The sequence below is a fragment of the Coturnix japonica genome, chromosome 3 (assembly GCF_001577835.2).
Source record: "Coturnix japonica isolate 7356 chromosome 3, Coturnix japonica 2.1, whole genome shotgun sequence".
In the NCBI taxonomy this organism is placed as follows: Eukaryota; Metazoa; Chordata; class Aves; order Galliformes; family Phasianidae; genus Coturnix; species Coturnix japonica.
Genome location: NC_029518.1, coordinates 47797858 through 47822306, shown reverse-complemented (window position 1 = coordinate 47822306; position 24449 = coordinate 47797858). Strand labels below are relative to the sequence as shown.

The window sequence follows — 24449 nt, the reverse complement described above, 5'->3', positions numbered from 1 at the left end:
CTACATATACAGCAAAACTGCGCACATTCACCCTGCTGAGTCTATTGCCATGTGTTAACCACTCTGTCAAGGCCAAAGGAATGTTAGGAGAAACTTGGTGTATCTGGGAGCAGGGCAAGTTTGGTCTGGCTAGAAATAGCTGGAATTGCTCTGCTAAAACATATCCCTAGGGAAAAAAACAAAGGGAAAAAAAAAAAAAAAAAAAAAAGTCAAGCCAGCAGGTAACTTGTAGCCACATTTTTATCTTGTTCTTCTGCAATGTGTTAAAGGTAAACCTGCAGATATAAGAAAGAAAATAAATAAATAAATAAAAATAGAGTACAGATGCTCAAAAGAAAACAAAACACACAACCAGTAACATATGCAATTCTTTACTTGTAGTTCACATCCGCAATAGTGAAATGTGTGGAGTATTTAGCTCACATTCATGACTTTTGAAGGCTTTATATAAGGCTTGGGCTTTGCTTTTCTTACTTTTTTTCCCCTAAAAGGAGAAGTTTTTTTTATTTCTAATGCCCGCTTTTTTAATACCATTTCAATAATAAGAATTTTTCAGAAGCGTTTGTTGGAGGTAAGCAGTTTTCAACATGAGTTGTGACAGAAAGATCATTGAGTCTGTCATCATACAGCAACATCTGTAGAGTAAGCTGTAGTTTTGTACTGTACCACCTCCAGAAAACACAGCTCTGGGATATCATTTGGAACTGGCTTTCTGGCAGTAATCTAAATAAGAGGGGTCCCAGAAATCCCTACCAGCCCACTCCTGTACAACTCCCCTGCAGATTTTGTCTCCTGCTCTTCAAGAAGCATTCCAGACCCAGCAGCTCACTGCTACTTCCTGGCTTTGGGGCCCCCCAGTGAAAGACGCTTTGTTTGGTGCATGCACTGCTCACTGTATGTGTGCTGGCAGTGCTGCCACTTCCCAGGCTGCCAGGAACTGCTCACACACCAGGAAGGTCTGTCTTTATTCAAGATTCTGGGTATGCAAGGACAAGGCTAAGATGAAGGCAGCACAAAGTAGGCAAGCTTTTTCCTTTTTTCCACATTTCTGCTCTCATGGAGTTCCAATGTTCCATGCTTCAGTGGCGTCATCTCTCAGTAACCATAGCCAAGCAATGCTCTTGGGTACCAACATATTATCTTCTCCAACATGGGTTTTCTGTGTCCCAGGAGGAATTTTTTCAGCCTTCCATTCTCAACTTCTTTCCTGTGTCCCACTAGAACTTCTTTCTTGTTCATTATTTCCCTTCCAGAAAAGCTGTGTTTTTGGATAAGGGTGGAGCCTGTTTTATTTCTCTCACAGGAAAGAGACTTGGGCACTTTGAACTACTTCTTAAGCCCAAGAAGGTAGCAGTGGGCTGGAGTACAAAACAGCTATTACTGCTCAAACTTGAATTACTCATCCGAGCAACTAGATTTTCCTAATTAGAGCTAAAATTCTCAGAAGTGTATGAGGATGTTTTTAACTCCATCAGGATCTGAGCATCTTAAAGTTAGGCATCTATTCTTTGTTAGTCTTCTAGTCTTATTCAGTAGTCAGTGGACAGAAAGGACCTCCAAAGGATGACTTGTCCCAGCCTGACAAGTTCTGTAAAGCTCTTAAGCTTTACAGCTTTAAAGTTCCTAAGCCATTGGTAACCACACTTTTTGGATTTAATTAGGACCCATTTAGAACTGGGCACTGGGCACTCACAGTGGAGAATGTTTTTGCTTTCATCTTTGAATATATCTTGCAGTAATCTAAATCTTCTGAAAATATTTACTGGCTCTTTTAATGAGCTGCTTCTTTAACAATAACTGCAGGATGAAATTTCCCAACCATACATTCTTTTCCTGTTTGTGTATGATTTACAAGTAACAAACAGTACTGTCTTGGTGACTTACTGAGAAAACTAGAGTTTGTCAGATATTTTTATTTCCACATCTTTGGAATCTTCTGCACTGACTCAAACATTTGGGTAATTTTCCTTGCAGTTTTGAGGTTTTAGCCCTTCTGGTTTATAATGCTACCAACAACATCAATTTAGAAGAGCAAGACATCCGACAAAAGCTCATAAATAATAATGAGTCCATAGCAGAGGGATATAGGCTTCATACAGTGGAAGTTGATCCAGTGGGTAAGTAGATTCAGCCTTATTACACAACTGATTTTATTTCATTGTCCAAAAATAAGCATCTTCTATATTAAAATAATCATACATTTCCAAAAGGGATAGCTATTTCAGATTTTGAATTGTCACTTTTAGCCTCACTGATCTCAGAGAGGCATCCTCAAGATATCTCTTTTAAAACAAATATAGCTGTCAAGATTGCTTCAGTCAGTGTTTTGTCTGGTTCAAAGAAGCTAGAACATTTCCTTTTGACTGCTTTGGTTGTTTGAGGATAAAGAAGTATGATATACAGCCGGAGATGCTATGAAACATTTTTTACCACTGAGGACCCTCACGATCCTCAAAGATCCTCAGCCCGCTCTGTGTTTCTACCAACCTCTATCCAGTCTTCTTCCAGCTCTTGTGTATCCCAGTGACTTTTGCAGTCATCTTCTAGTAAGAGATTGCCCTTTCTTTGAAAGGGAAGAGGGAGGGGCTAGTGAAACACAAGTGGATGCAGTTAACACATTCAGCGCTTTTCCTTCAGCATCAGCAGCAGTATATTTTGTCCCCTGCTGTACACCCCTCCCTTACAACTAGTCTATAGAAAGCATTCAAACATTTCATTTGAAGAGAGCTACATGATGCAGAATGGATAATGAACTTAAGACAAAAAATTGAACATAGATGAGGAAATTAACAATTAACACTGATTGAGATATTTTTATTTTTACAGAAAAATGTTTAGCTGAAGAAAACCCTCCAAACTATTTTTGGCCAGATACCAGACCAACAGTTACCAACTTTACATTTTGCCATGGGAGTTCAGTTCAGATTGCATCAAGAACCTGGTAGGTGGTCAAAGACCAGAGAAAATGAGAGCTTCAGCTTTCTGGTTATATAGTTAGACTTCATCCTCCACAACAGATGCTGTTGAATGGCACCATATCTCAGAAGGATGATTTCTATGCTGTGAGAGATCATGTGTGTGCAGTAAGAGTGTGTACTTCATTAATAAGAGAAAAAAGCTTATCTACTACTTCCTTAGGACATATTGAGACCCACAATTAATACATTACCAAAATGAAAATAGCACCTTCTTACAGAATAAAAGTGCTTTCTTCAGTTTGTAATGTTCATGTTGCCAAAATCAAATATCAACTACTACTTGGTTACTAGTATCTCAACTTGTACAAGAAACTTTTCATCAAAATTTTTGCAAAGATGGGTTGCATATTTATTTAATTTAATCCAGAATTTTTTATCCAGTTAAATGAAAGTAAAACAAATCCTTTGAAACAAGAATGTTATTAGTAATTAGTCATATATGAAGGTGAGGATAGTCTAATTCTTAAAGATTCGGACTTATGCCTTTAAATTTGAGGATAATTTTTCCCTATTGTAGCCTTTCTTTGTGAACATCAACAAATGATTTAAGCACTGTAACTCTATTTCCACTTTGTAAAAAGGGAATATTATGACTTCCTTTGATATATTACTCAAATAATATGGCTTTGATCTCCTTTGAGTGCCTTGAGTGCAGTATTAATTAATCTGTTCAGTATTTAGGATGATCACCAATCATTCTACTTCAATACAGTAGTCTCATCCACCCACACTGCATCTGGAACATGTTCTGAGAAGACTAGATCTTTCACTTTTCACAGACAATATGTCAACATGTGTAGGAATTAGCTTTGAGGTTCTGTGCCAAACAGGAAAACAACCAGCATTATTTTTAACCAACTCACTTCCTCAGACTCATAATCTTATACAAGAGCAGCTAGATTCTGATTGACCAACTTTTGTTTTAAATTAAATAGTGCATGGGTCAGATTGTTTTTATGTGAGTCTCTGAATCATTAAAAATTAAGGCTCTGGCCTTTGCTGCCCCAGTATTGCTTATCTTTATTATTCATTTCTGGTATAAACAATACCGTTGGTTGTCTGTCCACTACATTTCTTCTAAAAAAAGCTACTGTGTTCTGTGTTGCACTGTGTTTTCTCTGCCCTCATTAGTTTTTACCTATAGAGAGCACAGGCATGGAGTGTTTTATTCTTACAGACAAAAGAATCTGGCCCAGTGGTGTCTTCTAGATTTGTGCTTCCAAGAGTGCTATTATAATAAGGATGATCAACTGAGAAATACATTATTCAAGCATACACTGAGTGAAAGGTTAAATTTTTCCCTTTCTCCATCCTGTCTTTGTTATACTATTGTGTCATAGCTCTCCTGATAGGAAACCTAGGAAAAAGTGTGTTTAATTTCAGTTCTATATCTGGGAAATTTGCTATAGTAAGCTTTTATAGAAAAATATTTTGAAAAAATTTACTGTCCTTTTATGTCTGCTGCTCATCTTGGACCTTTATATGAAGGTGACCTTCTGGTTTTCATAGGTGGCACATTCTACCTGTCTCTGCACAGCTCCTGTCCTTGTTCTTCTGGGAATATTAGCACTTGCTATAGACCTGATCAAAGCCATTTATATCAAATGAAAAATACAGAAACAGCATCTAATTAGGCTGTATTAAATATGGACATAATAGCTTGTGTCAATATTTGGGTCTTTTCTGAAATACACAATTTCTGCTGATGCAATTGGTCAAGTCAGTAAAACAATCAGCAGTAAATTTGACTCCATCACACTACAGACCACATATTTCCACTGTCTAGCGTACATTTAATTTTAGTGGAGCTAGTATTGCAAGAAAATTTGTGAATCAACGATATTGTACCACTATAACATGTGCAAAACAATTAAGAAACATCTATATAATTACACTATTGTATTTTATGTGCATTTTGTCATTTTCCCTCTTTAGCTATTTGGGTCTGCAGAATTATACATCATACTGGGGACAGCCAGATCTTAGAAATTGTACAGGTAAGTGTATAGATACTGATATTCAGTTAAAGTGTATTTTGGTTTCTAACTACTATGAGGAGGAAAGTTACACTAAGGCAGAATATCTTCCTCATTTGTACTATTTATTTTTTTATTTTTTACTTTTTAAGAAAAAGTTAAGGATAAAACTCAAGGGAAGTGCACCAAATTGAATCCAACCCATCCATTCTGGATATCAGTGAAATAAATCAAATTCTTCAGGTAATTTCACGGAGACAGGAGGCTTGCACCAATTTGATACTCAAGTTCATACAAATTTTTAAATATTTCCAATGCCCATAGATACCAGGGGGAAGAATTCTACTCTTTTCACTGAGCTTATGATCACACATGTTCAGATTTATTATCAGTTTGAAAAATACCCCTTGATGTCATTCTGGTGTTAAAGGAGTTAAAAAACAAACAAACAACTTGTTTTTTGCCCTCAGTTAGTGAAGATCAGGATATTCTCAAATGTAACTCAGAGCTACAGCAAGCTTATGCATTGCTTTCCTTTAGAAGACTTCTTATCTTACACCACTGATAGGGATTTCATATGGAGCCTGGCTACCTAATGTACTGGATTGTGATGAGTACTATACTATACGTCACGCTATATGAAAACATTTTTTGGTGTGGAATGAACATTCTACAGTAAACATAGCAAAAGCTGCAATATAAAACACAGCTTAAAAAAAACCCACAGTCAGATGCAGACTGAAGAAGGCTGATTGTCTCTTGAAATCTTATTTGTGATTATTCAGTAAATATAAAATATTTTGACATTGTAAAATGTAAGTATTTACACAGTTTTCTATCCAGATGGCACCAAGCATTGTTTAACGTGCAGTTTATACTTATGCTTTGCCACTGGATACAATATCAACCTTTTCTTAGTAGGAGGATTCTTCTCCTCAAATTTGCCTCTGCGTTGTGCTTGTCTAGCCCTCTGACTAAGAGTGCAGTAACACAAACAAATTGATAACATTCACAGTCGGATCAGACTTTCACCCTAGAGATGAAAAGTGAATATTTTGTCACTTTGGGACACGCTAACTTCACTTCAAGGGGGATACAGAAGCAGGTGGGGTTTTTTTGTTTGTATGTTTGGTTTTTGTTTTTCTCATTGAAAAAGAGATGATATCATAAGGACAAGAAAAAAGAAAATATGCTTTTATTTCTTACTCCCACTTTCAGCCCTTTCCAATAGTTGTTCTGATTTACAAACTCAGATTAAATTAATGTATAGTAAGACACAACCAATGTGTCTTAACAACAGTATATAGAATTAACAGGTTATATATGCTTTAAATAAAAACATGAATGTGATAAAGTAATAGAATTTCATGCTTATTACATGTACCACAGTACATTCTCTATCTTTCAGTAATGAGAATAAAAATTTGTATTTCTAAATTATGTCAGGACTGGTACAGATTATTTACTATTTTTTCTTCAACAGAAAATGCAGCTGATATTGCCAATCAACTTCTGAATCTCACTGGAGAAGGGCAGCAGCTTACCTCAGACAAAGTAAATGATGTCGTCCAGAAACTCAAAAAAATTGTGAATGATGAAGAAATTGATGAATCTCTGGGTTCTACCGTGGTGACAATTTTTTCCAATATTCTAAACAGTTCAGACAGTGTTCTGGCAGCATCATCTTCAGAGTAAGTATTTCTGCATTTGCCTTTAAGAAAATTTAGGAAATTGGTTCATTCTTCCATATAAATACTGTAAAATAAATCAATTTTTTTCTGATTTCCACGAAAAAAAATTCCAAACGAGACAAGCAGATGTTTCTTCATGTAAGAAAATTAGTATAAATGACAAAATATTTTAATGGAAAAGACTTCTGATGAATGACACAGCATACATTTAAGTGTTGTCAGAGGATGATTTCAGGACCAGTGATATGTAAATCAGACAAATTGTATCTATCAAAACCTTCTCTGTTCAAAAGATACACATGTATTTACTGCCTGACAGTCTCCTTGTGAATACAGAGATGGGTGACAGAAACTTAATAAGAGGATTGCCTTAACATGAAGAGAATACATGGAGAGCACATAGAATAGAATAAAATAATTTTATTTCTGTTTTCAGAGCTCTTAAAACTATTGATGCCTTGGCTTTAAAGATCCAATTCACGGGACCATCCATGAGTATTTCAACACGCAATCTTGCACTTGGAGTGTCTTCTGTAAACTCAACTTCATTCAAAGGCTCTTCTTTCAGTGTCAGTCCACAAAATAATGCATCTGATTTCCAGGTATGTCATGAGCATCTGTGTTTGAATATGAGAAGTGACTGTTATTCCAAGTGTGTTTAATGTGTTTATAAAAGTGTTTACAACTCCCTATTTCCCGCCCCCTGCTTTCTATTTCCTTTTTTTCTGTAATCATCCAAACAGTTTAACGCAGTATTTCCTTGAGTGGTGGGAATGCCAGATGGACCCCCATATGTTCCATGTGGATAAAAAATTATTTCCTTACAAATCCAGAGTAGATTTTTCTTTATTATTTTTAAACTAATGAAAAGGGAAAATCATCTTTAGCAGCCTGTTGTGTTACCCATTGTATACTAACAACTATATCAATGCATTTCAGGTTTGGCATGTTACAAATAAATGTAGGTATATACGTGTAGATTCCAGTAGATATTCAGCCTGCCTGTATAGTCTGAATACTGACTTCTAACAGAGGCCTAAGGCTGATCCAGTTGTCCACATGAAGGTTGATAGGCTAGTGCTGCCTTGGATGTCGAAGAGTGTTCAATACATTCACAAAGGGCTTGACTGATCAGCACAGATGTATGAAGAATAAAAGGACAAGTCCCTCAAAATGCAGAATGGTCTCCAGTACTACAGTACAGGCTGCTCTAGTTATTTGCCATCACCTCAAAAATATTTTTTCATCTTTCTTTCACAAATGAAGATGCACAGGTATCTAAAAGCTATAAAATAGCATTTGAGATGCACAATACCTACTGGGATTAAACACAAAAAAATAAAATAAAAAACAAAAAATTTTTTTTAAAAAGACAACAAAAAAAAAACCCCACAAGAAAAAAAGAAACACATTGGCAATCTACTATAATTTGGGCCAAAGAACACAAATCTGAACTCAGACTAAACATGGCACTATGGTTAAATATAATTAATATAATGGTTAAAGAATAATCACTGGAGTGGAAGCATGTAATTGAACAAAATTCGAACAACAAACTAGCCAGATATCGGTCTCATCTTTATATGAACTACTATGTACTTTAAAAACAAAAAACAGTAATGAAGACAGTGCTTAGTAGTATAGGCCTTGGAGCAAAATTAAAATGATTGTTTTAATGTATGCAAATGGATCAAATGTAACTGAGCTTTCACACATTCATAATCATCAAAGTTTCAGCTAAACTTTATTTGAATCCATTTTATTAGAAATGTCTGATGATTTTAAATCTGCTTTTGTTTAGCTCTCATCATAGAATGGCTTGGGTTGGGAGGGACCCTAAAGATCATCCACTTCCAATATCCCTGCCATGTGCTGGGTTGCCACCTACTAGGTCAGGCTGCCCATGGCTCCATCCATCCAACCTGGCCTTGAGCACCTCCAGAGATGGAGCATCCCTGAAGTTCAATAGCTGATTGTTCTTTGTTTGTTATCAAAGGAATATTTCTTCTCCAGATTTCATTCTGTACTTATGGAAAGAGGAAAGAAAAAATTCTGAAATTGGGTTTGAGTTGTTTGCATGTATAATAAGAATTACCATCTGTTTCTTGAGAACATCCAGGAATTTTCTTGCCCTGGAATAATTTATTGGAGCACTGTCTAAATAGTCATAAAATCAAAACTCCGTCAAGTTATTTAAAATGTTCCTTTTGGAACACAAGATTGTTCACAGACTTTTACATTTCCAGAATTCTTAGCACCCTTCCTACCAGAAAAGTCAGGAACAATTGTGGTCACAGTTGCTATTTTCCATGCCCATGAAGAAAGATATTTGCTGTCCCTGCTGGAAGAAGATTCTCCTGTGAAAGCACAGGATTTTTACCAGCAATGTGATGATCTAGGATCATCAGGGAGCCTTAAAGTCTTTAAACTGTATGTCAGAGTGTTTCCAGACTTTCTTTCATATTTTTTCTTGAAGTAGATATCAAGCAAATGTAACCATGGTAATTTGGAAAGATTCTATTTTAGTCCCTTTTGTCTTTATGTTTCTTGCCAAACCTTTGACTAAGTTAGGTTATGGTGATTCATATTATTAAATTGGTCCTGTAATACATCCCTGCTTCTTCGTAGAAACCTTTTCCACTCCATTTGCAGACAGTACCTAATGGGACATCTTCATTGCTTGTGTGTCTTACTTAATGTGGTAGAATTACATTTTGACAACCTTTTATTCAAGTGCATTTAGCCCTGTTAGGAGATACCTGTGAACTACTTGATATTAATTTCCAAGGTTGCCATGTAATCACAGCAATTCACTGAAAATTTAGAATTTGAAAAAATCTGTCAGTAGCCCATGACCTGTAACTTTCTAATAGCTAATGATGCTTTTAAAATCATATGATTGATCACCAGAAACATAAATACAACATGCCTTTGAAGAAGTCAGGAGAGTGAATTTCCTTATCTTACAGTAAAACACTTTTACAATAGAGACAGTATTAGATGAATTACTTCCCTCTCTCAGATGGATAGCCTGATACACATTGAATCCACACGCTGTGGAGGACATTCAGGTGTCTGGCATGTTGCCCATATTGATCATCCTCATGATAGAAAATGTGTTTTTTTGTGCTTCATTGCATGATAATTGTAGAGCAGTGACACTAATTATTACTTTAAATTCTTCTTTCTGTAACACAGAAACTATAAAAGATAGTAAGAGAATTAATTCAGATATTAGATCAAGCCAAAAATACAACTAAAGAAAGAAGGATCAGAGCATATTTTTGTGTTTACAGCATTGTTTGGTATGAGGAAATATCTTAATGGTTACTGAAAAGTATTAAGACTGCTATTATTGCCATCTCAGTATTTTCAAATCATCGTTATATCGGGAAACATAGCGTGTTTTTTCTTTTAAATCTACTATCTTCCTGTAGCAAAAACTTCATTTCATGCTGAGTGTGAAAAAACCTCCACAACTAATTAAAAAAAAATAAACAATTGGATCTTCCATAGGAACAGTTAAAATTAATGTTAAAAGTTCTAGTCCAGTGTTTTAGACATCTTCATGAAGGGTTTGAACACAGTTGTGAACAAAGGATGCTTGCTTTTTGTTTGAACATGTTCTTTTCTTCCATTGATTTGATTTAACAGATAGACTTTGACAAGGATCAGACAAATGCCATTGCTTCTGTGATTCTGCCACCAAGTTTACTGAAGAATTTAAGTCAAGATGACTTCGAAGTTATATCAAGGGCTCAATTTACTTTCTTCAATAAAAATGGTCTTTTTCAGGTAAACTTGGGAGTGTTTGAAGTAATTTCAGCTTGCATAAGTCAAAGGCAGATGCTAAAAATTTCCTGTAGGAATCAGATGGTGATAGCAAATGTAGACATTAGTGACATTCAAATTCAGTGACGAAATAGCCATCCAGATTGAATTAGCAGGAGCAATTTAATTGTTGCGCATTCCTCTGACATTGACGTAAGCATTTTTTTCAGAGTAATCAACAGCAAGCTGGATCCCATCTGATTACAATCAGTGTAAAGTTGCAAGGGCCTTGAAAGGGAATGATGTCTTCTACAGAGGTGCTTTCATAGAAGTGATGTTCAGTGGATCTGGGATGAGTTGGGAATTTGGCCCATAATGCTGCTTACTGTTCTTTCTTTCTCTTTTCCTTGAAAGAGTTGATTGAAGCAGCATTTTTTTTCTATACATACTATTATTTTTGTGTTCTCAGAAGCAGATGTTAGTTTAAATATGTCTGTATCTATTTACAGACAACCTAGTCATGGAATAAGGATAACTATGTTCGTACCTGAACATAGAAGGGACCCAGATGTTTTTTTCTTCTCCTTTGTGACCCTGAAAATAGCAATACTAAGTAGTTCCTGCATGTTTAATGCAAGAAAACAAAAAAAAACAAAACAAAAAACAAAACAAAAAAGAAAAGTAAGATTAGGAAGAGTTTTGCAGCTTAGGAAAAAAAATGCCCAATAGCAGACCTACCCTTGAAGAAAAAAAAAGGCGGGGGGGGAAGGGAGAATTAATAAAGAAATGTTTCATAGTGAACTGTAGGCTACAACTCAGAAGGTTTTAGTTTGTTTTCCATTAGTATCCCATTAGTATTTTAAGTGACCTTTGACACTTTGACACATTCGCAGAACTGTGTAGTATTGTATTGTTCCTATATTATCATTTTTCCTGGCAGCATATCCAGATTCTTCAGATAATCAAGGCAAGAAATTACCCATGACCCTCAGTTACCTTCTAAAATACACCCTGAATAATGTTTAACTATTTAAAATAGTATTCATTTTGAGGCCACTTTTAAGAGAAACAGATGAATGTCTTTAATAAAGAAACCAGGAAAATACAGATATGAGGTTGTCGTAATTACGTAAGATTATACTGAGTCTAAATGTGTTCTTTAATGGTGATTTTAAGTGATTCTTAATCATTCAATGAAAACCCATCAATGGTTTTTGGGCTCAGTTTCATGCCTAAATGTAATGGAGAGGCTCACAGACCCACATGCTGGGAGAGTGAGAAGGGGGAAAAAATAGAGAGAAGGCAGGGGGATGGGCCAAAACAGAAAACTGTGGCAACAGTCTAAGAGAGAAAACTAATTTACTAAATATGATAGCAGAATGGGAGATAGCATAATATAATACTGTGGAATTCTGATAATAAAAAAATCATAGAGCCAAAAGAAAAGAAATACAATGAAATATGTAACAAAAATTCTGTAAGCTAGTTCACCGTGGAAAGGAATACACACATCCTAGTGCAGGAACAGGCATCAGTACCCCAAGTAAAGGAGCACAGTGCCAGTTGCAGCCCCTTAATTCACAGAGGCACTACTGTCTAACAGATGTGACAGTGAACTGGTAAGAGGCTATCTGGAGACCAAGGAAGATAACTTAAAACTTCTGAAGTGAGCACTTAATTTTAGGCAATTGCAGTAAGCAGTGTCCTGGAAGTTTAAAGTTCCTGGTTTCCCAAAAAGACGTATAGCCATTCACGCTTTGATGAAACTTCTTCACAGGAATATTGAATTTTCAAATCAGTACCATTTCAATAAATTCTCAGATTCCAAGGAAAACTTCTCTTTTGGAAAATTCGCAGCCTGATATTTTTCACTTAAAGATATAGATGTGTGCAGTGACAATAATGAAAAGATGGTAGTTGTAAATACCCAAAAGGTTGTTTACAGAAAAAAAGCTAACCTGTATGGAAACCCTTGGTCTGCTGGGAACCACTGAGGCAATCTCCATCAAAGAACAATCTCTAAGAGATGATGCCTTAGTAGTGGTCAGCCCTTAAATGAGGTCTAGAGGAGGTGGAGTCAAGCTCCACCCCTTCCAGGAGCACAGCTAAATTACTCTCACCTGTGCTCCCACAGCTGACCTAACACTTGCCTCAGCTGATTAATCAGAGGTTCAGGCTGAGATTACCAATTTCCCATACAAGATGGTATTATTATCTTCAGTCTTATATTTACGTTCCCACTGCGTAAGACCTTACAGTATTCCTTTGAATTTCTTTACTATATGATTATAAGATGGGGGATGGCTTAACAACTAACTATACACAGGACATAGGATGTTCTTGAAAGGTTTTGACAAGAAAGCTGGTTCATTCTCCTGTAGGGAAATAAGCTTATCATATCATGGTTTGTTATCTGCTACATTGTTTGAGTTACAACTTTGGTGACATTAGACAAAATGATTAAAAGGGGAAAGGATGCCTTCTAACCTCTCATTGTAATAATGCCAATACATATTTATGACTGTGAGGAAAATATGGAAACTTCCATGAAGAAAATCCATTATTTTATTTTATAAACAGAATGTTGTTTCATTATGTGATCAAAAGTGCAAAACCGCTGACAGTTTATTTGTTCTGGCATGCTACAAAAGTGGAAGTGTATTCTGGCTTTTCTTTTATGTGCTGTGTAAGCAATTATGTTTTTTTTTTCTGAATCTTTTAAAGGATGCAGAAACTCCTGGCAACTTGACCAGTTTTGTGGTGGCATGCAGTATTGGAAACATAACTATTCGAGATCTTCAGGAATATGTGAAGATTACAATTAAACATACCAAAATTCAAGTAAGGAGAGACTTCAGAAGAACAGAAACACATATTACATATAAAAGGGCTGCTTCAAAATTAATGCCTCCTATCTTATCAGCATAGCCCACAACCTCTGTGGCAGATGGTGGTATGACAGTAGAGATTGAACATTTTTTTGCTGTGTGTCAGATGGCATTTGAAGCAAAGTTGTGTCACTGAATTCCCCCATGGGGAAAAAATGTCACCCACTGATGTTCATCAACAATTGCTGAACATTGGTGGAGACCAAACAGTGCATGTGAGCAAAGTGAGGCAGTGAGTGGTGTGTTTGAGCAATGGTAACAGCAGCATTGGGTCACCTCCACTGGGGCACATTTTTAAAATAAGAATGACGTGCAGGCTCTTGTTCTTTGCTTGCAAAAATTCATAGCTAATGGTGGTGACTATGTTGAAAAATAACATTTTGTAACTGAGAATTTGCTCCATCAAGTGGTGGCATTGTGTTCTTTGTATCTGTTGTAGTTTCCATGGAAATAATTAGGAGGCATTACTTATGGAGTGACCTAGTAGTAAAGGCTGAGCATATAGCTTCATTGATTTTAGTAGATTTTGTATATAAACTCAAATGTAATTAAAATCTCTAACAAAGCAAGTAAACAAAAAGTAAAAAATAAATAACCTCTCTCATTCTCTCACACTCCTAATCCATTCATAATTTATTTGAAAGACTATTGATTCTGACACTCAGAGGCAATTTGTGCCAATAACTGTAGGTAAAACCCCTCTTCAATTTATGAGTGTTTGTGACCAGGGACATTATTTATTTCACAAGAATTTTAAAAAGACTGAAATTCTTTGATTCAACAGAAATTTTTTCATTAATAATTCCCAAAGGTATTTTTTTGTTACGTGGCTTCCTGTGCAATAAGAATGGGCAGAACCACATTTTTAAAACATACAGTTAATTAATGGAAATAAAGCCCCAGTGCTACCCTTTGGTACCTACAGTTTCAGTTAAAAAAATAAAACCACAGCCAGTAGTTACAGCAAAAGATAAAATGGTATTAGAGAAATGAAATTCAGTACGTAAGTAGATCTTTTACACAGTGAGAAGCTGGTTCATAATTTTCACATTCCAATTAACTTCACCTTACATTTTGGTTTTATAACTATTTCAAGGTTAGGTACAGCAACCTCCAATGAAATTCAGCAGACCTCTGCACAGTTGTGAGGCCAGTTAAATAGAGGATTCACTGAGAAGTCCTGAGGATGTAAACAGTAAAAAAATATATATATATATATTTAGACTTGGTAGAGATGTCATGCTCATGGATTACTTTAGTGAGACAGTAAAATGTTCTCATTCTAAGGATGCAAAAAACAACAGTGAAGACAAATAATACTCCTTTTTGTAATCTGTGCAAATCTGTCTTTCTAGCAGAATAAGGTCTAGCAGAATTGTACACAGAAGTGTACGATCTTTCTAGCAGAAATGTACATAGAAAAACATTTTCTGAAAATGTATGTATTTATGAGGTATGTATCTGAAGAGGTATAAAATGTCTACTTTTCTATGTGTTCTTAGGAAGACCCTAAGCCTACTTGTGTCTTCTGGGATATGGCCAAAAATGGTAAGTTTAAAAATACTATCATTTTTTTTAGGTGAATAAAAAAATCCATCACTGTCTTTGTTCTTTTTTGCTCCTTTATCAGTTTGAAAAATTAGGTGACATCTGTAGACTACACCATTTCTTCCTCTTAGTAAAGTCACTTGTAAAAGCAGATGTTAAATATTCTTATTAAAAAGTTTGCTTGTTAGCTTGCTTAACATTTAGAATTTGTAACGTTTCTTTATTTTTCTCTATCTGACAACTGTTCTTCACACACCGTGTGTGTGTGAAAATTAAACAGTAATGCTAATTAAATACATACATGTTTTTTAGATTTCCTGCTAAAATTCGTTTCCAGCATAGCAGATGAAAGTAGAAAAGTTGGTCAGAAGTACTGAGGAGAATGTACAAGAATAAAAACAGAGAAAGGAAAGAACTAATCAGTAATGTAAATATATAAAGCACATCCAAGGAGAAACAGTTTTGAGTGATTTTGGAACATCACAGTCTTTTGAAAGATTTTGTCTTGAATTGAGGGAAAAGTTATGGGGTATGACAGATAACTTGCAGAATTTTTCCTAGAGTTAACAAAATGTTCTTAAGAGTTTAGAGAACATGAACAGTTTCTCAAAATTAGCTCATATTTGAGTGGGAAAAAAAATGAAATAAGTTATCAGAAATACAAACATTACTTTCTTACTCTTTTTTTTTAGTAAAATCTTTCTACTTTTATTTTTCAAGAAAAGGAAGAGGACAGTTTATTTCATGTTTTCTTTAAGAATATCTGAGATTATCCTCTCTGACCTTCTGTATCACACACTGCAGAGAGGAAGGGTGGGACCCTCTGCTTGTGGGCCATAAATGCTTTCATGTGCCTGGGGATATGTGAGTAGGAGGAAGGCAGGTGCAAACATCACATCAGGGTGGTAAAAGGGAGTTCTAAAACCATTGTACTGTTGGGTAAAACTAAAGTGTATCTAAATGCGAGATCCTTGTCCATTAACCAGAAAGTTCCCAAACTTTACTATAGCCCTTCTTTCTTCTCAGTAGGCCATTATTGGTACACTTGTCTGATAGAAACTAAGAAATCTAACGCTTTCATTTTTAATGACTGATTGCTTCTAATATTGACTTCTATTATATATTTATTATTTGTGCATTTCTGTGTTTGTTCAAGATGAGATGAGGAATCCAGGGAAAAGATTATAGATGTTTGTTGGGAAGTAAGGTTACTCCTGTTTCATTTCTATAGGTGGTAATGGTGGCTGGAACCCTACGGGATGCAAAGTGCAAGCAGACTCCAATGAAAATGAAACAGTTTGCTTGTGCAACCACCTCACGCACTTTGGGGTACTCATGGTAGGCAAACTCTTATTGTTCTTTAGGTTATCTTTTCTAGGAACTGTAGTGTTGTTTTTATCATCAGCCAAGACAGCTATCTTCATTCATGTTTGCTGTGTGAGTTATTCTTTTTGAACATGATTTCTAATTTCCATATGTCATTTTCCTCCTTACTGCTATAAAATCTTTTCATAGCAAAATATCTAATGGTAATGATACAAGAATTAAGTAACAAATAAAGTGAAGCAGCTAAATTTAAATAAAAATAAAAATAAAAAATTTAAAAAATTAACAAAATGTCCCAGTAAACGTATTATGTATTTTGAAAAGTACACAAGCCACAGAAGACTTTGGGCAAAGACTTCTGAGCAAAAAGCGTATTATATTACCCAGTTTCAAAGCCAGGACATGGCTGGGCAAGAAAGAAGGCCAGAATAAGACACTGTAAAATGAAGTCACAGTTCTGTCTCTCACTAGCAAAATGGAATAAGTAGGAAAATGTTCACATAAAGAAGAAGTAGAGAAATGATTTTTTTTAGAGGAAGAGGTGAGGTGCTGGTTTCAGAACAAAAAGTAGAGCACTGTATTTTTAGGAAAAATGATCAGGGCAAAAAGTGTCCTGAAGTCAGAGTAATAGCTAATGAAAATGAAAAATCAAGACAATGAAAACAGTAATCCCACCTCATTCAAGGGGATAAATTACAATACCTTATTTTACAAAACAGGTAAACTCATATGTGCTCTTTTCTTAAATATATATATATATATATATATATATATATTTTTTTTTTTTTTTATCAGCTTTGTTGTTGCTTTGCAGTAGAGACTGCAAAGCCCGCCAAGTGTGGGAACAAAACATATATATTTCTTATTTTATCAGAAGATTAGGCAAAGCCTCCGGACTGTGTGGCTGAGATAGGTAAAGCTTAGCATATCAGGAAGATGGATGAGGGTACCTTCTGCCTCAGGAGCATGATTTCTCTAATATTCGGGTGTCTCCAGCAATTTGTCTGTTTGATGTGTTTATGAAAGAAAAAAAAATCTCAACATGAAAAGGATGGATTATTTCTATCTTGGCTTAAAATGTTGTGATTTCGTTTAACCTCAGTAATAGGTCAAACCTCTTTTTTTTTTTCTTTTTTACATTTTTATTTTTAGTCCAAAAATTAGTATTCTTTGGCGTGTAATTAAAAATTGCTGAAAATTTGTTGACTTATCACAGCTCCTAATGAAAATAGATCTGGTTGTTTGGTTATTTTTTTTTAATTACTGCAATGACAAATTGGACTCCTCTGTGACAGGGAGTTACAGGCACCGACTTTTTCAGCTTTGGCTTTCCGTAGCCTTCCTAACAGAGCTGCTCTCTTCACATCATGTTCAGATGTTAATGGGAAATAGTCATAAGCGTTTTATCTTTTTGCAAGCTAAATTGTGGTTTTGTTTCACTTTTCATCCTTGAAGGGGGGGGGGAGCAGAGGGGAAGGGTTTTCTTTAGAATATACTCAATGAGTTCCTTCTCTTCCCTAAATGCTTTAGTGACATTAGGAAATAAGGGAGAAGTTCTTTGAATTTGGGCTGTATTCCAATAGATTTTTACACAGTTTTGACCCTTCCAATTGCTTTTCCATTTCAATAATCTTATCTGACTTTAATTTAGATATTAAATTGTTTTCAAATAACAATCTCTTTATATATATATAAACTGTTACAAGGTTAGGACAGAGTCTGAAAAGCTGAATAGAGCTCCTTCATTTCTTTTCTGAAGAACAGCACGTTCTGTAGCCTTCTGTTGGTTCTTTCTGCTAGATGTTGCTGTCTTTTTTGCTGGGGAAGACAGCTCCACTAACCATAGAACAAATGATATTAAATGCTAGTATTTGCTCACATTCAGTCCATGGTTATATAGATCCAAGAACTTTCATTTTTCCTTTCCCTTAAAAAAAGGAAATAACCCTGGTATTTATTCTCAGGACTATGTGGCAATTACAGTTGGACAGAGAACTGGAAAAAAAAAAAATCCCCAGAATGTTCCTACTTCATTTCCAATCTTTTTTTGAAATGTTGTCACTATTTTTTTCTGAGCAATTCTATATATAACTGTAGTTCACATGTTAAAACAGACCATAAATGCAAAGAGCAATATCTTGCCCTTGGTTTCACCCATAGACAATTAGCTAAACTGATTCTTATGAGCTTCTAATGATGAGAAATTATGTCAGAATCTCCCCAGAACATTGTGCATTTCTTTATGAGCAATTTTTAAATTACTTTCTCAATAGACATTCAACATAAGTATCTTAAAGGGAGCTGTGCATAAGCAACTGAAGTAAAAAAAATATTTTGTACAGGAAGATTATTTCTGCAGGAGGACATTGGAATTCCTGATACTGAATTGTAAGGAGCAGCATCAGACTCTGTCTATCTGCTGATCTGAGCAGTTATAATTCTCACAGCACAATGTTTTCAAGAGCAATGGGAAGGAAGTGAGAGGTGTAACAATTATAAACTAAGTATACTCAGTAAACATGAACCCTGACAGCAGGGTTATGCTGTTATTGCCAAAGTGTTTCTAAGTTTCACTCAACTAATTACCAAGTAAGAGTGTTGTGCTGCAACTGACGCCTCTTCCTCCTGTCTCCCATAGGACCTTCAGGGAACCGCTACAGAAATAGACCCACAGAATACCAAGATCCTCACTTTCATCACTTACATAGGCTGTGGGATATCTGCTATATTTTCAGCTGCAACTCTTCTGACATACATTGCATTTGAGTGAGTACTAGTTCTGTAAAAACTAACACAAATGAGGTAATAACACAAAATGTACAAATGAGGTACAGCTATGTGATAAATAAAATAAATTAGCTATATGCTTTTCTTATTCTTTATTGCAGAGAAAGGGAAGCATTTAAAAAAAAAAACAACCTGGACACAAATATGGAAGCAGATTATTATTTTTTTTAAAGAAGCATAAGTTCAAATTCTCTCCTGTTTTCAATGTGTTGTGCTCCTCAGGCAAGGCAACAAGGTTCATGTGGCCCAGTATTTTGTCTTTCATAAGTACGATATTCTCTAGATTCAAAATAGATCAATATAAAATCCACAGCCAGGCTTACTGTGAGGAAAACAAACAAACAAACAAAAACCAACAACCAGGAAGCTAAGTTAGGAACTTTTCCAGCAGTTTTAACAAGGAACTAAAGGAAATGCAAGTTTTGAAAGAATACAGTTATATTATGAGTGAAAAGAGAAAGTGAAGTCACATTAATGCAAAACAATCATCCTGCCATTCTACTAAAGGACAGTTTTCTGGGGGGAAAAATAGGGGCCTTCTGTAATCTTCAAAAATAGTTCTTAATATCTCTAATAATTGCATTGGTATTGTATTACCTAAGGTATAGTGTTCTTGTCTGACATGGCAGAAGTTGCCCTACAGTTCATACATTTCAGTGTGTCTCAGTTACAAAAAGAGAGAAACAAACAAGCAAATAAAAGCAAACAAACAGAAATCCCTGACAACAACCACAGGAACAACAGAAACCAAAATATATTGCACTGGATGATACCTTCCAAAAAGGTGCAGATAATAACGCATGAAGTAATTAGAGTTGGTCTTCTTGCCAGCTATATTTTTATGTTTGCTGTTAAGTTTTTTCTCTCCTTATTTTAGGTACACAGCACATTGCATTACATTTAATTTGAAGGTTTGCTAATGCAAGTAAATGAGTTAATAAAATATTATGACAAGTAGCTCGTTAAGGGCCCAAAAGAGTGCTGGCTTTCCCTTGGGTAGTTGGAAGCAATTAATCTTATATTTCTGTATTTCTCGCACTAGGAAACTAAGAAGAGATTATCCTTCCAAAATCCTGATGAATTTGAGCACAGCTCTGCTCTTTCTGAACTTGATCTTCTTGCTTGATGGTTGGATTGCATCGTTTGACATAGATGGCCTCTGCATAGCTGTTGCTGCACTTTTGCACTATTTTCTACTGGCTACCTTTACATGGATGGGACTAGAAGCTGTTCATATGTACATCGCTCTAGTGAAAGTGTTTAACACCTACATAAGGAGATACATACTGAAGTTTTGCATCATTGGTTGGGGTAAGTTCAGTAGATGCAGTTTTTACATAGAGTGCTTTTTGAAACAATGTTTTATAACAGGTCAGTATCACAGATACAAAACAGAATCAAAATCAGGCTAAAGTTTTCTTCCCTCGCCCTGAGGTGCTGGCACACATCCAGTTAAGGACTCCGTGTCACGGACACCAGAGTTCCTATGGATAGTTTCATGAAAATATACTGGAACTGGCAATCTCTGCCTGAGGAGAAGCAGAGAGACCAGAACACTAGTCTTTCCAGAGTGGCCAGCATGTTACTGCTATATCAGAGGTGGAAAACGATGACACAAAATAAATTCAGAAACCATCTGAGTTTAGCAGTTGCTACGAAGTCAACAGGACTCTTCACACCGGCTTTCAAGAAGCTATCAATTGAGTCTGCAGTTTCTTGCCAAAAATTAAGGTCTAGGGTGGAATCAGAAATGACCAAACTTTCCTGGGCTTTAGCAGTGCTTAAACAACAGAGAGATCCTTCCTGCCTTAAGAAATATACACTGTAGGTCTGAATTGAAAAAATGTAATACTGAAAAATAACTGTAAAGCTCAAGCAGAAAGGCTTTCCTTCTTCTTCTTTTTTTTTTTTTTTTTTTTTTAATATCAGGAATCTGTGCTTTCTGCCTGAATGCACATATTGTGTTTGAAATAATACAGCACAATACAAAACCATTAACCTCATGACTAGAGCACTGACCTCAGTCCAGCTGGTAATTGATGTCTTTCCATCGGCAACTAGCATCCTTTTTGGCAACATTAGCAGAGAACGTGGACTCAGTGGTAGGAAAAGCAAATTAACCTCTTCCCCCTTTGAATCTGTTTTGTCATTGCAGGAATAAGGCATGTAAATAAGGCATGTCAGGAAATGTACATTAGCTCTACGTGAGCTGTACATAGTTCTCTGCACATAGTTCTCTTCAACACAGTTTTCATATTATTTTCCCAAAATATTCTTTTTACTGTATTCTTTTTTCCTTTTTACTTTTTTGGGTGGTGTTTTTTTTTTTTTTTTTTGTTTGTTTTTGGGTTTTTTACTTGTTTGTTTGTTTTTTGTTTTTTTGCTTTATTTTTTGGTTTTTGGTTTTTTGTTATTGTTGTTGACGTTAAGGGCATGTAGTGTTTTAGAAAAAGTGAAGATATTTTCAGCTGAGAAAAGCAGAGGAGAAATTACAGGTTTGAGTTCATGTTCCCTGGCTCTTCATCCTTCTGAAATGACATCAGCATCTCTGGAAAGAAATCCCTCCAAAAATATCCCAACCCCAATACTTCTTTGATCTTATTGTTTCAGTAATTTTTTAGTCTCCTCACTTCATTGTGAGAGCCTGTGTGCAAGTGCTTTGAGAGAAGTACCTTGTCACATCCTAATATAGCTTCTTTCTGACTTAAAGAAAGGACATTTTGATTCATTAATACTTACTAGATATACTTAGCAGATTTTATGTTTTTACTGTTTACAAAAAAAAAAAAAAAAACAACAACAAAAAAAACCAAAAAAAAGAACCTTTTCTCTATGTAGTTTTCTGACACAGAACTGCCTTGGGATACTCTAAACTAAAGCACTAGCGTCAGAAACATTGATAACTCAGCTTTGCACAGTAAACTTGTTTAAGGGATTTGAGAGCAAACTACAATGTTCTTGTGTTACAGGTTTGCCAGCTCTAGTGATAGCAGTTGTTTTAGCGAGCACAAATAAAAATGCAAGTCGTGTTTATGGCAAGGAATTGTATGGCAGAGATGCTAACGGGCAAGGAGGAGACGACTTGTAAGTATTTACAATCTGTTACAATTTAGCATTTAGCATGGAAAAAAAAGAAAAAGCATTATGCAGATAGCACTGGAAAAGTCATTTGTGAATAAATCAAGCAAAATGGACAAAATTGTCTCCTAATTTTTTTGAATCTGAAGTGCAAAGAAGGCTGTGAGGAACACTGGAGGAAAATCAGCATTACCTAGTTCCAAATATCCCTCTGACAAAAGAATATATTCTGTGTCAAAAAAATAAAAATACCTCTTTTGGTTTATCTAAAATAAAAATTCCATGTTCTAGGTGTGAACACAAAAAAAGTAAAAAATAATTATATTTTAAATAAAGTAGACTATAATATGTCATTAACTTTCCATGTTTTTTTCTTGATTTTCAGATAAGGATCTCCAAATACAAATATATATATGTATATTTTTGGCTCTTTGTTACCTCATTTTCTGTTTTTTGACTGCTTAGTCACAGTAGACAAAAATGTAACTTTGTGTTTTTCACCCTAGTACCATAGTAAGCATTTCAGCCATGTGATACTGGAGGAATAAGCTAGATCTCTTAAACAGCTGACTGTCAAATTGATGCCTCAAAGGACTACCTGTACTGCTTCTCTAGAGGCCTGTGAGTTGTCCTGTAGTTGAAGTGGCAAAAACCTGAGATTTTGGCAGTGAAGATCCAAGCTTTCCTATTCTGTTAATAAAGCACCCTATGCTTCACACTGATGAAGGTGGAGAAGCTACTTGGATTGAGCTGCATTATGAGATTGCAATTCCCAATGCTTATATCTGAGATCAGGTTTTCTTTCTAATTACTTTTAATTACAGTGAGGTACAAACCTCTGATTTCTGATAAGAAGCTAATATGGACTATAGTGATTTGAGATGTCACTGAGCTTCATCCTACTTAAAAATTTCAAAATTCATTTGAAATTATAGCTCTCTGCAGCGCAGGAACCAGATATACACAGATTTTCCTTGTAATTAAATAAATTATGTTTTGCACTACCTAAAAATGGTGGTAATTTTTTTTTTACAGCTGCTGGATCAAGAATAAAGTTGTCTTTTATGTGACTTGTGCTGGATACTTTGGAATCATGTTTCTCTTGAATGTTGCCATGTTTGTGGTGGTGATGGTGCAGATCTGCGGGAGGAATGGGAAAAGAACTAATCGAACACTAAAGGAAGAGATCCTGAGGAACCTCCGTAGTGTGGTCAGCCTGACCTTCCTCTTGGGCATGACATGGGGCTTTGCCTTTTTTGCCTGGGGTCCCTTAACTCTGCCCTTCTTATACCTCTTTTCCATTTTCAATTCATTGCAAGGTAAGCTGAATTTCTTTTTCTTGTGAACAAACAATATTTGAGTTATTTTTGTTCTGGGAGCTCCTACATCCAGTGAGCCATCTAGAGAACTCAGATCCAAGTTGTCTGGATCTAGCTCCGATAACAGAACATCATTAGTTTACCATTTTGTGGAACACTTGTACCTACAACATATGGGTTGAAGGTCTTTGTTAGATTAATTAACATTTCAAGGCCTTTTAATTAAAATGCACAGTATTATAAACAGTGCTGTTCCTAGCTAACATTCTGCAGTGATTTCTGCTGATAGACTCTGTATGACCTTCAACATTTCCTTTCACTGATTACAACAAGTATAGGAAGCCTCTTTCCTTTATTTATTCCTGTAGGGAATTTGTAAGGCTCATAACTACTTTATTAAACCATAAAAGGCTCGTAAAGAGCATTCAATATGGAGAGACTGCACAGAGATAAATTATATTATTTGGTTCCTGAAGGAAAATCCATTGACTGTTGTAAGTGGTTTGTTTCTATTTATTTTTGCTGGAGTTTTGAATATTTTACTTTTCCACTGTGGTTAATCCTTCTGAAAAATGCTATAAATTGCAATCAGTTGTAGTTTATAGAATCATATTTTTGGCACTTACAAGAATTTCAGCTCAGAGCTGATTTACTCTGTACCAAATGATGTAAGAATCTCCACCTCTGCTTACCCTACTTATTAATATAGAAGAACAAAAGCATATGGAAAACCCACAAAGGTCATTGGAGGGATTTGTGTTAAACCACACATGTATTAAAATGAAAAGTGTAAATTTACTAGGGGAAAAAGGAAAAAAAGCATAAGAAAAAGCAAACCCAAGGATGTAATTGGAGGACCATGTGTTATGCCAATCAAACACTGAGATAAAAAAAATACATAATTTCCCAGGGTCAGCAAACTACCTTCCCTTAATGGAAGAAATGCTTAATCTAACACTACGTGGATTTTATCTGTTAGGGTTGAGACATATTTACTGCACTAAAAAGATTTATAGAGCTTTCATAGAAAGAGAATGATGTTGTCAGTTTTGGTTTGGTTCAGTTTCAACCTGAAATGCTTGACAAA

General features: G+C 35.4%; 1 protein-coding gene across 4 annotated transcripts in view; it reads left to right on the top strand.

Moving 5' to 3' along the window:
- Positions 1-24449, top strand: part of ADGRG6 (adhesion G protein-coupled receptor G6) — a 109655-nt gene that overhangs the window by 73082 nt on the left and 12124 nt on the right. For all 4 annotated transcript variants that reach the window (XM_015858345.1, XM_015858347.2, XM_015858346.2 and 1 more), the window contains 13 exons: positions 1975-2117; positions 2827-2941; positions 4914-4975; positions 6438-6645; positions 7082-7247; positions 10300-10440; positions 13141-13257; positions 14807-14852; positions 16084-16190; positions 18817-18944; positions 20008-20276; positions 21935-22049; positions 23079-23362. In XM_015858345.1, coding sequence (XP_015713831.1) covers positions 1975-2117; positions 2827-2941; positions 4914-4975; positions 6438-6645; positions 7082-7247; positions 10300-10440; positions 13141-13257; positions 14807-14852; positions 16084-16190; positions 18817-18944; positions 20008-20276; positions 21935-22049; positions 23079-23362 — 1901 coding nt within the window. The remainder of the gene's footprint in view (positions 1-1974; positions 2118-2826; positions 2942-4913; positions 4976-6437; positions 6646-7081; positions 7248-10299; positions 10441-13140; positions 13258-14806; positions 14853-16083; positions 16191-18816; positions 18945-20007; positions 20277-21934; positions 22050-23078; positions 23363-24449) is intronic.